Source organism: Motacilla alba, chromosome 4A (assembly GCF_015832195.1).
Source record: "Motacilla alba alba isolate MOTALB_02 chromosome 4A, Motacilla_alba_V1.0_pri, whole genome shotgun sequence".
Taxonomy (NCBI): domain Eukaryota; kingdom Metazoa; phylum Chordata; class Aves; order Passeriformes; family Motacillidae; genus Motacilla; species Motacilla alba.
The window spans coordinates 15,896,405-15,913,280 of NC_052045.1; the positions used below are offsets into that span (position 1 = coordinate 15,896,405).

The 16,876-nt window shown below is 58.9% G+C and overlaps 1 protein-coding gene across 1 annotated transcript in view; it reads left to right on the plus strand.

The window, feature by feature from the left end:
• The first annotated feature begins 7,759 nt into the window (after positions 1-7,759).
• Positions 7,760-16,876, plus strand: part of SLC16A2 (solute carrier family 16 member 2) — a 41,287-nt gene continuing 32,170 nt past the window's right edge. The window contains exon 1 of the mRNA XM_038122668.1: positions 7,760-8,147. Within this exon, the coding sequence (XP_037978596.1) occupies positions 7,760-8,147 (388 nt within the window). The remainder of the gene's footprint in view (positions 8,148-16,876) is intronic.

Here is a 16,876-nt window from a genome sequence, read left to right on the forward strand (position 1 = left end):
CCAGGCCAAGGTGTTGGTCTGGGGTATTGAGGAAGGCCCAAGGAAAGCATCGTCCTCCCCAGCTTGTCACTGTCACCAGCTGCTGGTGCCCGAGGATTTGGGGTCCTCTCCTTGGTCATGTCACAGAGACACCCCATGGGCTGGAGCCCTTCTGCTCTGGGGGCAGCTGGGAGAGCTGGGGGTGTTCACCTGGAGAAGGGAAGGATCCAGGGAGACTCAAGAGTTCCTTTCAGTGCCTAAAGGGACCCAAGAAAGATGGTGACAAAGTTTTTAGCAGGACCTGTTGTTACAGGACAGTAAGTGATGGTTTTAAAATAGAAGAAGGTCAATTTAAACCAGATGTGAGGCAGAAGTTCTTTACAGTGAGGGTGGGCAGGCCCTGGCACAGGGTGCCCAGAGCAGCTGGGGCTGCCCCTGGATCCCTGGCAGTGCCCAAGGCCAGCATGGATGGGGCTTGGAGCAGCCTGGGATAGTGGGAGGTGTCCCTGCCATGGCAGGGGTTTGGACTAAAAGACCTTTAAAGCTGCCCTCCAGCCTAAACCACGCCATGATTCTGTGCCCCAGTGCCAGCACTGGACCATGTTGAGTGCAGACATTTGCAGAAGCCTCACCTGATTTGGGGTCTGACAAAATCCCAGCCTGGGAGTCCTAGGATCCCAGAATGGTTTGGGTTGGAAGTGACCCTAAAGACCATGCAATCCCAACAGCCCTGCCATGGCAGGGACGCCTTCCACTGACCCCACCTCAGGGCTCTGCCCTTCTCAGGCCACTCCAGCCACACCAAACCCATCCCAGGCTGTGCTCACACTCCAGCCCCAGTGACCAGCAGGGATTTTGCTGGCTGGCAAAGGAGAGAGGTGAATTACTCCTTCAGGGGCTGAGACTGCAGGAAAACCACACAGCTCTGCCCATGGCAGCTGCATGTCTGTGCCAAGGATGGCAGCAGAGCCAGGGCAGGCTCCAGGGACCCCACAGCCCTTCCTCAAATGCCTGGCCATGCCCCCGCCCAGCCAGGGCAGCCAAGGGGAACTCTGGGCTCGAGTCTGGGGGTGCAGCAGAGCAAGGCACCCACAGAATTTGAACCTCAGATCCTGGGGCAGTTCTGGGCCCCTCAAGAGAGACGTTGAGGAGCTGGAGCATGTCCAGAGAACGGAATGGAGCTGGGGAAGGGGCTGGAGCACCAGGAGCAGCTGAAGGAGCCAGGAAGGGGGTCAGCCTGGAGAAAAGGAGACTCAGGTGGGACCTTGTGGCTCTGCACAACTCCTGACAGGAGGGGACAGCCAGTGGGGTCGGGCTCTACTCCCAGGGAACAGGGACAGGAGGAGAGGGAACGGCTTCAGGCTGGGCCAGGGGAGGTTTAGATTGGATGTTAAGGACAATTTCTTCATGGAAAAGGCTGCCCAGCCCAGGGCAGTGATGGAGTCGCCGTCCCCGAGGGGATTTAGAGGATGTGTACATGTGGCACTTGTTAATGTTGAGTTTGGCAGTGCTGTGGGGATGGTCGGACTCGATGAAGGCTTTTCCACCCTGAACAATTCCACGATGCCGCGATTCTACAGCTGCTCTAAGCGCAGCCGCTACTAGAGGGCAGAGCGAGCCGGCAGGGACAGGTGCTTCGAGCTGCGCGGGAGCTGCCGTGCGGGAAACGCGCTCGCCTCCCCTCGCACTGAGGCGTGTGGGGGAAGAAAGAACTCCAGCAGCACGAGGGATAATCTGTGACACGGTTTGAGGTTTGGAGGGAGATGACTCACGCTTTGATTTCTTCGCGGAGCGCTCCAGGGCGGGATTAAGCCGTGCTTGTCAGGAAGGCGCCGCATCCAGCAGCGAGGAGGCAGCGGCGAGAGCTCCTCATCCCCTGCACATCGGGATGGTGCTTGTCAGGGAGAGAAAACCGGCATGGAGGAGGGGCGAGGGCACCCCAAAAGGGACAGCTGCCATCTCCGGAGCACTCACTAGGCTGGACCTAGGGGTCTGGCACAAGGCTGTGTCCCAGCCCGGAGCCCGTCTCTTCCGCAGGCAGCGGTGCAAGGGCAGCCCTGCCGTGCCCGGAGGAGCCCGGGCAGCCCTGCCGTGCCCGGAGGAGCCGGGGCAGCTCTGCCGTGCCCGGAGGAGCCCGGGCAGCTCTGCAGCCCACGCCAGTCACGGCTGCTGCACCCTCCCTCCTGTCCTCACTCCTGCCGGTGTGCCCAAGGACCTTCCTGAGCAGCGGACACTCAGGCTGGGCACCTCAGATTCATCCTGGACTGCCTTGGCCAAGCTGTCCTGTTCCTGTGCTGGTGTCACCAGAAGTGTTCTCGTCTCAAGAAATGAAGTAAAAGTTTTCCGTGAGCCAAACAGAGCTACAAGTGCAGCCGGCCAGGGAGAAGATGATGCTGCTGCCAGGACAGCACAGCCTGCGACAGCGCCAGGCAGGGATCTGGGGACAGCAGGGATGAGCAGCCCCTCTGCCGTGCCCCAGGACAGAGCTGCCCCCTCCTGCCTGCAGCCCTCGGTGGCTCCCAGCCCTCGCTCGGAGCAGCTCCGGAGCTCTCAGTGCTGCCAGGAGCAGCTCAGCATGTCGCAAGCCCTCGAGGGGCCAGGAGCAAACCCAAAGGGTGGCACAACTGCCCAGGCCTCAGCCCCTGGAGCTCCCAGAGCAGCTCCTCTATTCCTGGGTGCTCTCAGGCACACACATACCCGAGCTTGGGGGGCACAGGCAGCGTGCCCAGGGTGCCCCACACAGCTTGGGAGGGTGAGGGCAGCAGCACCCACAGAGCTGAGCACCTTCAGCACCCTCAGCCCAGGGCCAGCCTCTGCCCAGGATCTTCCCAGCTCTGTGCACAGCACACGAGAGGTTTTACCTGAGTTTTTTCTGGGTGTCAGACCGGCTGTGTCCTCTGCTTGAGCTCAGAGGCACAAACCAGCTGCACCAAGGCTTCTCTGCTCCCCGAGCCGCTCCCCCTGGAGGTGTCTGGCTGGCTTTGTCCTGGGCTGTGGGACAGGAGCCTGCAGAGCTCCTGGCCGTGCAGCTCCCAGAGAGGTTCCAGGCTTGCTGTGAGCCACCTTTGTGCCATGCTGGAGCTGGGCAGTGCCCCCGCCCTCCAAAGTGAGGAGCTGATGGGGAATTCACCCTTTCCCAAGGGAATTCATTCCATCACTGGATAAACGATGCAAATATCAGTTAATAACAGTAAATTAATGAATCATGGGAAAAACTTACCCTGGGGGCACATCCACAAACTTTTTGCCAGTGATTCCCTGAACCCTTTGAGACTTTGAGCAGCTCGGGGTCAGCGGTGGCTCCCACACCGGTGACACTGCAGACAAACAGGCACAGCGGGGCCCAGGGGAGCGCCCAGCCCCAAACCCCAGACCCCTGCATCCACCCCAGCCAGCTCAGCAAGCCAAAGGCTCTGCGGCTGCAGTGGGACGCCAGGAGGCTGCCAAAGCTCTTTGTTTTGGGTCGTGGACCCCCATGTGGCCCAGGAGGAGGTGTCGGGCACCGTGGCACCGCCGCACGCGCTCGCCTCCCGCGCGGGCTGAGGTAATCCTGGGTAATTCCTGACTTCCATGGAAATGCCTCCGGGCCGCGATGATTATCGCTGTAATTAGCCTCTCTGATTTTTCTTGGTGTTCTATAAAATATTAATTTACAGCTGGATCCTTGCCTCCTTTGTGTGCCGGCTCGAGCTCTTGCCATCAGCAGAGCATCTCTGGCACCTCGTGCCGAGGTCCTGCGGGGTTACGTGGCAGAGCTGGGGTGGCCGCTGGCGGCTGCAGCGTGGTTGAGGTTGGTGGGGCTGGGCAGGAACTTCCACTTCCCCACAGGAACATGCCCTTGGAGCTCCTATTTCAAAGGAAATATGGAAAGCCAGTGAGGCACGCTGAGAAAATGCCCTCCACACCTCTGCAGCTGGATGGTTGAAGGTGAGCAGGCAGCTGTGGGGCTCCAGAAGTCCTTTAATACAACACAGAACAGCCCAGTTCCTCTGTTTGGGCCAGAAACAGTGGATTTCCTCTGCTGCACGAAAAATCAGGTAGGGCAGCAGAGTCTGAGCAGCACCATGTTCCCCACCCAGCCTGGAGCCCCTGGAGTGGACACAGTGCTGTGATTTCCACTGCCAAAATGAAGCCAAATGTGGGGTTTGGTGGCACATGCTTCCCTGAAAACCCGCTGCTCACACCAGCACTTCTAAGTTGCCTCATTTTTCAGCCAAGCTAAGTAGAACAGACTTCAATCTTGCCAATAAGGTGGAAAATGCCACCTGTGATATTTTTGATCCCAAATATTGGGAAGGTCAGGCAGAGGAAGGACATTGCAGTGTGCTGGTCCTCTCTCTGCCTTCTCCCTGGGACAAGCCTTGGGCTCCCGACTCTGCATTCCAGTAGCCCTGCCAGGGAGGGAGTTCTGCCGCATCCCAAAGGCTGCCCCCGAGCTCCTTTTTCCTCTGGGACGGTGCCTCTGCCAGGCCAGATGCAGCAGCTGTCTTAGCTACAGCTCCAATCTAGAGAAAGGAGCATTGCTAATGAAGGAAGGGGCTGTGCCCAGCATGTGAGTGTCTCTGCTGAGAGCTGCTCACCAGTAGAGATGTTTTCCCAGAGCTTTTGGCCTTGCAGCAGATGCTGTCAGTGAGGTTTTGTCCTCAGGACAACCCTACATGTCCCTGATGCTTTGAGAGGCTCCTAGAGCAGAGGCTGGACAGAGTTAAAGGAACAGAGTAGGGATTTATTGAAAGGCCTTCACAGGATCCACCTTGGGCAGTGCAAGAGCCCAACCAGGGCTACACCCAAGATGGACGAGGGTCACGAGTTTTCACACTTTTATAAGTTTTGGTCCATTTTCATACTGGGGTTCATTGTCCAATTCCAGCTCCAGGTGATTCCAGCAGTCCCATCCAGCTCCAGGTGATTCCAGCAGTCCCATCCTCTCAGTTTGCTCTCCTCAATTCTCTGTTGTTTGCACTTTTTGGGCCTGAAGCTGCAACGGTGTCCTTGGTTCTGGGGCTGGAAAGGATTGTTCTGTGTGACTGAGCTGTGAGGAGAGCTTGCTAACACTTTATATGGAGTTCAGAGTTATGAACTAATGCAGTACAGAGTCTGGAAAATACAGAAACTGAAATTTAAGGCATCATCCCCATGTCACTAAACCAAGCCAGGCTGCAAAGCCGCCAGGGATTTGTGTTCTCCGAGGCCACGTCCTCCCACAGCACTTCCCAAGCTGTTTGCACAGATATTTCCATTCCCCCTCCCTTTCTGCACAACCAGGCACACACGTTGAGCAGGAGCCAATCCCTCTGGCAGGGGCTCTGGCACCAGGGTTGGGAGCCAAGCACAGGCTGCTGACAGCCACACGTTGCCTGATGTGACATGAGGTGCTCCCTGCCAGCTCTCCAGGGATGCCAGATGTGGATCTGGAGAGCCTGAAGGTGCTGCTGCCATCCACTGCATCCCTCACCAAGCTGGCAGGCTCAGGGCTTCGAGGGAAACCATGTGGCAGACACAGAAGGGTGTTTTAGCATGGAGTTCAACCAGGGAAGAGCAGCTTTATCTGGTTTTCCTCAGAGTTTCTTTCATCTTGTGGTTATGAAGCTGCAGAGCCTCTGGGTGGGATGCTCCGTGTTCTTACAGCAGGCAGAGCTGTTCCTGCTTGGATTTCCCAGAGCTTCCCAGGCTACATCTCCCTCCTCGATGAAACCTCTATCATCTCACCCAGCCCAGACTTTTAACCCCACTTTTTCAGCCCCTTCTGTGATTTCACTCATCCTACTGGTCCAGTCCAGACCAGTGATGCCTGGGCCAAAAAATGCTCTGCCCAGGCACCATGCAGCCAGCATCCAGGGCAGATGCTGCTCCCTGGGTTTTGTGTCTGGCTCAAGGTCCAAGGAGAATTAATCTCCTGTTTCCGAGTCTGTGAGAGCCTTCTGCAGCTCCAGGAGGAAGAAGTCTCCATAACATGGTGTTTTCTGTGGCAAAGGGCTCTCCCACTTCTCTCACTGCTCTTTTTAATCCAGCCTTGTTTTGCTGCAGTGTTGAATTAATATTTTGGGGGGCAGCTTCCCTGTGCACCACCTGGTGTACCCCAGGCCCCTTCTCTGTCGGCTTGCAGGGGCTTAACAAAATAAAACCAGCAGGCCAGGAATCTGAGCAGGCTTTCTGGTGATGTGGAAATTAAAATTTAGCTGCTGGTTGTGTCGGCAGAGGGCAGTGGAAGATGCTTCCAAACCTCCCAAGCCTCCCCCGGCCGCGCTGTGGAGATGGGGATCCGGGGAGGAGACTCCACCGGAGAGGAAGGGAAATAAAAATGCAGTTCCTCCAGCAGCGAGGCTGACCTGAGCGCGGCGTTCCCGCCGGGCAGCCCACCGGCCGGGGGGATTTGGGCTCATCCATGGGTGCGGCGCCCAGGAGGGAAGGCGAGGGGAGGAGACCGAGCTCCCCATGGGCGCATCCCTCCAGCCCGGGTCTCGCCATCGCTCACAGAGGCTGCTCAGAGCCGGGCAGAGCCGCTGCTCCTCATCCTCTGCCTGGGAGGAAGCGGATGGCCATGGAGCTGGCAGTGATTTGCCGGCGGGAGCAGGCGGGAAGGCCGAGGAGAGGTTTTCCTGGCTGTAGCCGTGTCCCAGAAGGGTTCTCCAAGCCCGGCGAGCCGCGGCACGTAGACAAAAGCCTTCCAAAGCCGCAGTCCCTGGCCGGGTGCTGCTCTCAGGCTTCGGGAGAGGCAGGGAGATAGTGCGGCCCTGCCGCCGCCTCCCTGCCGGCTCCGCACCCTGCCCTGTAATTAATATCCCTGGAGGTAAAGAAAGAGCAGCGGGAGGTTGGGATGTATTATTTTACTCTGATAGGAATCTGACACTGACACAGCCATTAGGGGAAAGAAAGAATAATAACTCAGACTTGGCATATATGAAAGTGTAAATACCTTCAGCGTGTGAAAAGACAGGCTTTAATATATTGGTGGGTTTGTAATTATTTATTGAAAGAAGGGAAAAGGCACAGCTTGCTGCAAAACAAGGCAGAAGCGAGGGAACAGCACCTGAAATCGTTGGGTTTGGGTGGCCGCTGCCATCCCGCCCGGAGAAGGCAGCGTGGGGTGACCCGCGGCCCTGGGGACAGCCCCCGCTGCCGGGGCGGTGGCGGCGGCTTCCCCCAGCAAGGAGCCGGGTCAGCGGCACACAAACGCTCTCCGAACTTTTCGGGGTAGGGCGCGCCAAAGACCCTACCGGGACGCCCGGCGTGGAAGGAAAGGCATCTCCTCGCCGGCTGCTCGCCACCTGCACGGGCGGCCCCGGGGGCTCCGCCGCGGGGCGGAGGGAGCGGCAGCATCCCCCGCCGGGCCACCGAGAGCCCCCGGGCCGCGCCCGCGGGATGCGCCGCGGCCGGGGCACCGTGCGGCGGGGCCGGGGGGCGGCGGCGGCTGCCCCATCGCTCCCCATCGCTCCCCATCGCTCCCCGCCGCCCCCCGCGCCCCGCCGGGCCCCGCGGGGGCGGCGCTGGCGGGGGCCCGCCCCGGGCCGGGCCCGCCGCAGGATGCGGCGGCGGGGGCGGCGCGGCGGCTCGGCGGGCGATGCGGGGCCGCGGCCGGGCCCGGGGCCGCCTTTGAGCGCCGCGGGGGGACGGGAGGGGGGCGCGGGCGGGCGGGCGGCCCCCGCCGCAGGTAGGGACGCGGGGGCCGAGCGGCGCGATGGAGGAGGAGGAGGAGGATGGAGGCGGCGGAGGGGAGGCGGGGAGTGAGGCTGCGGCAGGAGGGGGCGGGCGGGGGGGCCGGCCGGGGGGGGCGGCGGGCATGTGGGACCGGCTGCGGGGCAGTCGGGCGGCGGGCGGCGGCCGGAGCGCGGCCGCGATGGCGCAACGCGACGAGAAGGTGCCGGCGGCGGCGGCGGGCGAGAGCGAGCCCGGGGCCGGGGCCGGGGCCGGGGCCGGGGCTGGGGCCGCGGCCGGGGCCGGGGCCGGGGCTGGGGCCGGGGCCGGGTCCGCGGCTGAGCGGGGACAGAGCGGGGTCGCCGCGCCCTTCCAGCCCCCCGAGGGCGGCTTCGGCTGGGTGGTGGTCTTCGCCGCCGCCTGGTGCAACGGCTCCATCTTCGGCATCCACAACTCCTTCGGGATCCTCTACATGATGCTGCAGAGCGACCTGGGCGAGGGGGAGAAGGATCCGGCGCTAGAGTTTAAAACAGGTATGGGCTCCGCGGCCCCTTCCCCGGGCCGGGCAGGGTGGTGCGTGCGGGGGGTGCCCGAGCGGAGCGGGGATGCCCGAGCGGAACGGGGGAAGGTGCGGCGGCGCGGCCGGCGCTGCCTCCCGGAGCTGGAAGCTCCTTCTCGGCTGTGTGGAACCTCGATTGCTCCCTGCCCCCTCTATCCTCGTAGCCGTGGCTATATTTATCTCCGACAGCATCATGTGTTTCTAAGCTCCGATGTACTCAATTAAAAGTAATTCGGCTGAAAACACGCCCTTAGCTTGTCCTGCCGGTGTGTCTTGGGGTAAAGCAGAGCAGCGCTGGTGAATCAGCTGCTGGGTGTGAGCCACCCCCTCCAGTTTGCTTTATTATTGTTCTATTTTATGGGTTTTCAAGCTTTCTATCTGCCTTGTTGGGCGGGGGTGGCTCCAGGAGAGCATCTGCCCTGCTGCCACGCTCCCTCCGAGCCGTGTCCATGCAGTGGGACGGTCGGCACAGGGCAGGGCTGGCAGCGCCACCTGCGCGGTCACTCCGAGGGCAGCGCGGGGTCTCCAGCACTTCACATCCCTGAAAAGCAGAATCCATGGACTGCACCATGTGTGTTTTAGTAGGACCGACAGGTCTGGCCAGGGTGCAGACTGGGTAGGGTTAATATGAAGAAAAGGGATGTTCCTTGCTGCCAAGACCCTGCTGTTGCAGTAGACTTGGCAGAGGGTCACCAGCCTGATGTCATGGTGGTCCCAGCTGGACACCGGTGTTGGGAGGCCCAGCCTTGTCCCAGGTCCTGCTGTCCCCCTGGAAGATCACATCCATCCTCGCGATGGATACCCGTGGCCCACCTTGTTCTCATCTGCCAGGGGCAGATGGGCACTTGACGCTGAGGGGACCTGCCCGTGGTGCTGTCCTGCCTCTGGGTGGGACGTGGGCAGCAGCCAGGAGCCAGGAGCGTGCCGGGGAGAGATGAGTGCCAGGGCTGTGTAAGGACCTTAAAGCCTTGTTTTGGGACCAGCGTTGTTCCCTCCCTCAGCTGGCGCATGGCCGGCGAGTGCGGCGGGGAGCGCGCCAGGATGAAATTCATTACGGGATCCACCACATGTAGAATCCCAAATTAACTCTGTGATACTCTTACCAGGGAAACGATGGGACCATGTAATTACAGGCACTAACGGAGCACCACAGCGAGCTGCAGACGTGTGGCCAGTTGTAATTAGGGTGATTGATGGGCCGGGAGTGTGTGTGTGTTGTGTGTGAGCGCATGTGATGCCCAGGAAGCTCATAGTGTAGCTCTCTGTTTCCTGCTGCCTGTGATTGTATCTAGAAAGCCTAAGGCAGGGCTCTAAAGGTAGAAGCGGTAACAAAAGAAATTAAATACTGCAAGTTCTGGTGGTTTAAAGGCTCTGTGCCCAAGACAGAGGTTGTAGGAGTCAGCATCTGCCTCTTGCTCCTGCCATCTATTTATTTAAGGCTATGACCGCACAGAGGCCTCGAAAAAGAAAGGCGTGTGGGTGTGCGAGGTGAACCCGGGCTGGGTAATTAAATTGCCTGGGTGAGGAATATCTGCATTTTGGTCTGGGTGCTTAATGAAGAGGCCGTTAATAACTGAGCCGCGGCTCCGAGGTTGTGGTGCCGAGGCTCCGGCGGCGGTGGCGGATCCATCTGCGGCACCTCCGGGGCTGCAGCTGCACTGGCTGGGGCTGAGGGCAGCGGGGTGCAGCCCGGAGCCCCCCTCCAGCCCTTCCTCCCTCGCTCCCACCCCTCCCCGCTCAGCATTGCATAATTTCCCCGCGGCGCTCGTTTGCGTGCAAACATAATCAGGAAAATATCGTAGCTCCTTTCCAAGCGCTAAGTGATGTGGCCTTCCTGAAAAGACCGGTGCTGTCTGTTTGTCCTCCGACGTCACTCTGAGCCCGCCAGCTGCAAGCAACAGCCGGACCCCAGGGAGCCCCTCATCCCCCGCCAACAGGCAGCAGGTTGGGAGGACGAGGATCCGCTCCCTGCTCCGGCAGCGGCATCCAGTATGGCTGTGGGCATGGCTCAGCCTTTTGTCTGTGCTCTTAAACCTCCTCCAGGTCTCAGGGAGGTGGGTTTCTATCAAACAGGGGGTTTGGAGGCAAAATGGGGAGAAATGCTGTCAGCTGGTCAGGCATCCCTTTAAAAATAGGGTTCTGTTTATGCTAAAGCGGGTGCTAGTCGGCACTAAACAATAGCCGCCCCGGCTATAATTATCAAGGTTTATTTCTTGTTTGCATTGGTCACGTTTTCTTGCGTTTGATCTTGAGAAATGCAGGATCTGTGGAGTTCAGGTCTGGGGTCAGGCTTTGAAAACAAACCCTGTGGCAGCAATGCATCGAATGCATAGGCTCCTCTCTTTAAAGAAATATACTGTGCTGCCTATGTCAACAAGCACGGCGGGCTGGGGCGGGCGGGCTGCTGCGACCACCGCGTGTCCCTTCCCCGCGGGACGCCACGCCGGGGCCTTTGCGAGGCACACTCTGTGCTCTCGGGTTTATTTTCTTGCGGGGGGAGTGGAGGAATGCTGAGACCGGAATAAAAAAAATAATATACATGTGAGCACTCGGCCAGGAAAAAAAAAATCCAGCTTTGCTGGAGAGGTGTTGAGTGATGCTTGAGGGTGTTTGCTGGGAGACGAGTGCTGACGTTTGCCTCCGGTTGTACAAGGCTCGTTCTGGTGCTGAGGGATCCACGGATCCGTGGCTGTCCCGGTGCTGGTCCCACAGTGAGGGCTGAACCTGAGCCAAGGGCCAGGTGAGCCAGCCCAGCCCCCTCATCTTCCTCAGCTCCAAAAGCCCTTTTGAGTGGCAGCACAGTCCTGGTGAGCATGGCCTGGGCATGAACCTTCTCACCTCAGGGTCCGCTCTGCCTCTGCTCGGACGTGCCCCAGCCTTGGGACAGAGGACCACAAGGTGGCCTTGTCCCTGACCAGGGCTGTGCCCCCAGCCAAGGAGCCACCCGAGGGTCCCAGAGGGAGCTCCAGCTACCTGGGCAGAGCCAGGAGAGTGACATTTCTTGGTGCTTCTTGTTCCTCCAAACACATCCTTGGTGCTGTACCCGAGGTCTGGAAAGCCCCAATGGGACAGCCTGCAGAGGCACACAGATTTTTTTTTTTTTTTTTTTAAAAAGGTCTATTTATCTTTTCCTTCTCCCCTCCTCTGCTTTGTGTCAATATCCCAGGTATAGATTAACTCTCTTCGCTTAATATTTAATGTTTTGGGGCCTGGAAATGGAACTGAAAGCATTCGGAGAGATGGCCTGAGGAGCTGGTCTGGTTTGGCTGCAGCTCCTCTGAGTGCATCTCTGTGTCCATCAGCATCCCCTGATCTGTGTGCAAGAATCTGGGGAACAGCTTCCCCCCTGCAGCCCAGCTCCAGACAGGGAGCAGAGGCTGCTGGAGCTCCTTGTGCTTAGGGAAGCTGGAATGGTGCATGGACCACAGTCCTGAGTGGCCAGATCCTGAGGCCATGGCAGGGCTGGTGTCACCCTTATTCCTGAATTCCCACATGTTTTGCTGGGGGATTTCTTTGTGCTGGTTTCACATCCTTAGAGGTGAGAACAGGTGGAAAAGGCTATTTTTACTCAGTATTGTAATGAAGAAAGCATTGTGATGGTAAGAAAGAACAAGGTTTGGTTTTTTGTTTTTTTGTTTTTTTCTTTTGAGAAAATAAAGCATTTCATGCTAACAGTCATGTGAAAGAGGGGGAGGAGAAAACCTGGATTCCTCTCTGGTCTGAAGAAGATTCTGTGGGTGGGTGAGCATGGCTGGAGGTTTAGGAGCTGGGAAGAGAAATCCCAATGTAAGGATAAATCACAGAGTGCTTTGGGTTCAAAGCCAAAAAATCACCACATTCTAACCCCTGCCATGGGCAGGGACACCTCCCACTGTCCCCAGCTGCTCAAGCCCCAATGTCCAGCCTGGCCTTGGGCACTGCCAGGGATCCAGGGGCGGCCACAGCTTCCCTGGGCACCCTGTGCCAGGGCCTGCCCACCCTCCCAGAGAACAATTCCTTCCCAATATCCCATCTAACCCTGCCCTCGGGCAGTGTGGAGCCACTCCTGTGTCCTGTCCCTGTCCAGCTCCCTTGAAGCCCCTTTAGAAAAGGGGGAGAATCTCCTCCCTCAACCTGTTGGTCACGTTGCTTTGATTGCAAGAGGTAATTCTTGGAAATGATCCCATCTAAATTGGGATGATGGGGTCATTGACCATTGCTGGCCTTTTGGAGGCTCCCATCCCCTAAAGGTGACACTGTGGTTGTCACCCTCTTTCCCAAATCTGCAGGATTTGGAGCTTTCACCAATTATCAGGGTGCTGTTCTGGTGCCGTTTCACAGCTTTATTGGCCTAGGGTGCTGTGGACCTCAGCATTCCTGGAGCCTTTCCCATGTCCATCCGGGCTCCCAGCCCTCCTCTAACCCCACAGAGGGATGCACTGACATGAGCAATATTTACATAGCCCAGATGGGGATGTAAATCCAGCAAAAAGAGATAAAAAAGATGTTTTTATTACCCTGCCCTGCAAGCTGGGGAGTACAAAGGGCAGCACAGAGCTTTCCCAGATTTGCTGGGGGTTTCCCATGGTGGGATGCCAGCGTGCCAGCACCAGGATCTGCCCCAGCCTCTGTTTTGGGAGCTGGAGTTTGTGACTACAGGGAAGCAGGGGGGAGTTTTAGAAGAACTGGGGTTTTGCCTGAGCTGATTGCAAGGTGCCGTGTGAGATAAAGCAGCCTGAAAAGCAAACAAAGCCCAGTCATGTTGTTAAACCTGGTTCTTGGGGCTGTCGGGAGCGATTAAGGTTATTAGGAGGCCGGAGTGCTGTTTCTAAGGGAGGTTCTTGTTTTTCAAGACTGCAGGGGCCCTCTCAGCTATCACATTTGCCATTTTAGTGGTTTTTAATTTACTTTTAAGTGTCCTTCACCAGCCAGCCAAGAAGATGTAAGGCTGTGTTTCCTGGGGACCGTTGTCCTCGAGTGGTGGCAGCTCCTGTGACCTCGCTGTGGCCTATGAAGAAGTGGGACATGGACTTGTGCAGTTGGCTTGGAGTTTTTTGGTCCTTTTAGTTGCAACTAAATGAACAAAACCACCTCCACTTTGTGGGGTTTGGATCGTAGGTTAAATTTTGAAGGTGCTGAGTTGCAAATCTGTCACTGAGACCGGGCTGGAAGCAGGAGGAGAATGAGAAGGAGGAGGGATTGGAGGGTGAAGGAGTTAGTGCTGCAGATCACAGGGCTGGGATGGATGTGGTGGCACCAAGTGACAACGGGGTGTGATGCAGTGCAAGGCAAAGGAACCATTTCATTTCCTGTTTTGGGGAGAAACCCACAAGTTTTATAAGTCGCCCTTTAATTTCCTTAAAACCCCTCAGCAGCTGGAAGCTGCCCATCAGCTGGGATGGTTCTCATCCAACACCCTAAACCAGACCTAACCCACCAGGCTGGGCCAAACCCTGGAGCTGGGAGGTGCTGCTGACCTCGCTGGTAGTGCCCAGGGGGGGCTGTGCATGGCTCACGTGGGCCTCGTCCCCTGCCCTGGGTGACAGCCCTTCTGGCTCTCTCCCTGCTTATCCAGAGTCTCCAGACATGTCTGCTCCCAGGGATTATCCCACTCATGAGGCAGCACTGTCAATCACCCCATCCCACCAGTATCAGTCTTCCAAAAGATCTGGTGGTGTGATGGGGACCACCAGGATCGGTGGGCGTGGAGCTGAATGCCCTGCAGGGCAGTTTGGGGAAGGAGGAAGGACCTGGGTCCCACCTCCCAGGGCTGATTTTTGTGCCCCATGGTGTGCACGGGGGTACATGCTTGTGCCTGGGGGGAAGCAAGCCAGCCCCGCTCCTGCCATGCCGACAGGGAGGTGACCCCGGTGGGACGGTGGCACTGCTGCTGTGCCTGGCAGGATTTGGCACCGTCTGGACATGAGCCCAGGGCAGCCTCTTGCTGTTTTATCCCGCTCACTCCTGGGGACCTCAGCCAGCGTGGCACATGCCGTGGCCACATGAGGTGACATGCGGCTGTTGGGGACATTGGCTGCGTTTGGGTTGATGCCGTGGGCACTTCCAAAGCTGTGCCCCCTCTCTGGAATCAAATGAGGCTCTACCCTGGCTCCACAATCAGGGAATAGTTTGGGAAAGGCCTCTAAGATCACCGAGTCCAGCCACATTGGTGTTCTGCCCACTGCTGGCTGCTGTCCGGGTGCCATACGGAATTTTCTGGCTCGTCACCAAATTCCTCGGTCTCTCCCACTCACTTTTTTTGGAATGATCACCCTTCGGGGGTTTCTAATGAGCAGGTCAGAGCACGGAGGAGGATGCCAGAATTTCCCAGCTGAGACAGAGGCCACGCACCCACATCTTGCAGCCGCTGTTTTCCACGAGGACTCACTTTTCCCCAGATCTCCACAACCTCGAGCCTGTGCATCCCATGGCATCACCACGGCAATGGGCAGCAAGAGGACTGGACACCAGTCCGGCACGTGTGCAAATATCCTGCCGCACCCACGGCGGCCGGGATTTCTCGGGTTTTCCCTTCCTCTTCCTCGAAGGATTGATTATTCCCTATTGCCAGGGAAGGAGATGCCGCCCTTTGGCGTTCAGCCCTGCGGATAAAGGGCCGCTGGAGAGCTGTGCGCCGGGCTGGGCAGGGCCGGGGGCCGTGCCCGGCTGTCCCGCCGGGCGTTGCCGTGCCCGCCGCGGGCCCCGGAGCGCTCGGTTCCCCGCGGGCCCTTCGGGCGCATCCAGCCCGAGACAGTTGGGGCGGTTGCAAAACCCACATGACGTGCGCTGGGAATTGCTGCAACACGCTCGCGGGCGCGAGCCATTCCAGCCTCTCCCCGGCACCTCGCACAACAGGTCCTGCCAGCTCCGGGGCCGGCGGGACGCGGCGCTGCCCGCACGCCCTGCCCGCCCGCGGCTCCCTCCGGCCGCTCCTGCGCTGCCCCGGCCTCCCTCGGAACACCCCGCGGGCAGGGTGGCACAGCCCTGCATTCCACCCGCACGTTTGCGGCGTTTTTCCCCCCGCCCTTGCCCTTTCGGGTGTAGATCCCTCAGAAATTACCGGCGCACGAGCTTGCCTCGTGTCCCCAGCGCATCCTTCGAGAGCTGGAGCCGGGTGAAACCCAGGGGAAAACCCTCGGGAAGAGCTGCCGGGTCACAGCCCTGAGTTCTTTCGCTGGAACTCACCTCGGGCATCCTTGGCGGCTGTGCCAGGCCAGGCCATGCCTTGCCATGCTGTGCTGTGCCGTGCCATGCTGTGCCATGCTGTGCCATGCCGTGCCATGCTGTGCCATGCTGTGCCGTGCCATGCCTTGCCATGCTGTGCCATGCTGTGCCATGCCATGCCATGCCATGCCATGCCATGCCGTGCCATGCCATGCCATGCCATGCCTTGCCATGCTGTGCCGTGCCATGCTGTGCCATGCTGTGCCGTGCCGTGCCATGCTGTGCCGTGCCATGCTGTGCTGTGCCGTGCTGTGCCACGCTGGCCTCTGTGCGAGGGGCAGCCCAGCGTGCTCTGAGCAACCTCCCGGCCCCATGTGGGATCACCAAGAGGACACAGCAGCAGGAGGGCAGCCCCAGCACCCTTTGCTTGCCTCAGGGGCTATCCCGCACCTCCATCCTGCACCCCGCAGGCAGAGGAGCACCGCACCCCACGGCTGCAACGGGGTTCCTGGAGCTCTGTCCCTGTGCAGCACCCCAGAGCCAGGTGGGGAGGGTGCTTTGGGGTCAGTGCTGCCAGCAGCATGGTTTGGGGAGATTCTGGTCTGCAGAACCTCCCGCTGGAGGACATGAGCTCACGAAACCCTGCTGCTCCTCATCTTTGGGGTTTTTTGGCTCTGAGAGTGGATTTGGCAGCTCATGATGGGTTTTGCTTGCTTTGCCGAGGCTGGGTTGGACAGGGCTTTGAGCGAGCTGGTCCAGTGAAGGTGTCCCTGCCCATGGCAGCGGGGTTGGACCTGAATCTTTGCAGTGGCCTCCAACGGGAGCCATGCCACGGGTCCCTGCCGAGCAGCCGCCTCTCGGGGCGGGCAGCCCCGCGCGCTCTGCAGGGCTCAGCGCCCGCTGCATGGGCTGACTTGTTGGGCTTCGCCCCGGGCAAACACCGGGGCCCTTCTCAAGGAGGAGAAACAACCCTACCACAGTGCCTGCAGCCAAGGAACCTGCTCTGAGCACCCCACCACCACCCCATCCTGGGGACCAGCTGAGCTGGGGACCCCCGGGCACGTGGCCACCCTGCCAAGTGGCATCCTCAAAGGTCCTTTTCTTGGTCATCTCACACCAGGCACCAAAACAAAGCTTTTGTTTCAAGATCTTGGCCTTAATTTGTCCGCCTGCAGATCTCGTGTGTAAAAGGGAGGTGAAATCCTCCCTTCCTGGGGGGATGTGGGTGTTTGCCAGGGAGCCAGAGGCGGTTTTTGTGCAAAACATGGGCAAAGCAGGGGGAGCTCAGTGAGGTGGGAATAAACTGGAGCCCAGCGAGGTGGGAATCACATCTAATGGCAGCTCCTTCAGTGAGGATTGTGCCTCACATTCTCCGTCTGATTCGAGTCCGATGGAAAAGTATCATCTGTGATTAAAGATTGACGGTAATTACATAATGGGTATGCACCAGATGATGCCCAGACAAGCTCCCTTCTGGGATTTCCCAACTTTTGGAGTGTTTGCAATCATCCTAAAGAGCTTCCTTCTACCAAGGAGGGGGGTGGTAATTATTGATTTTCC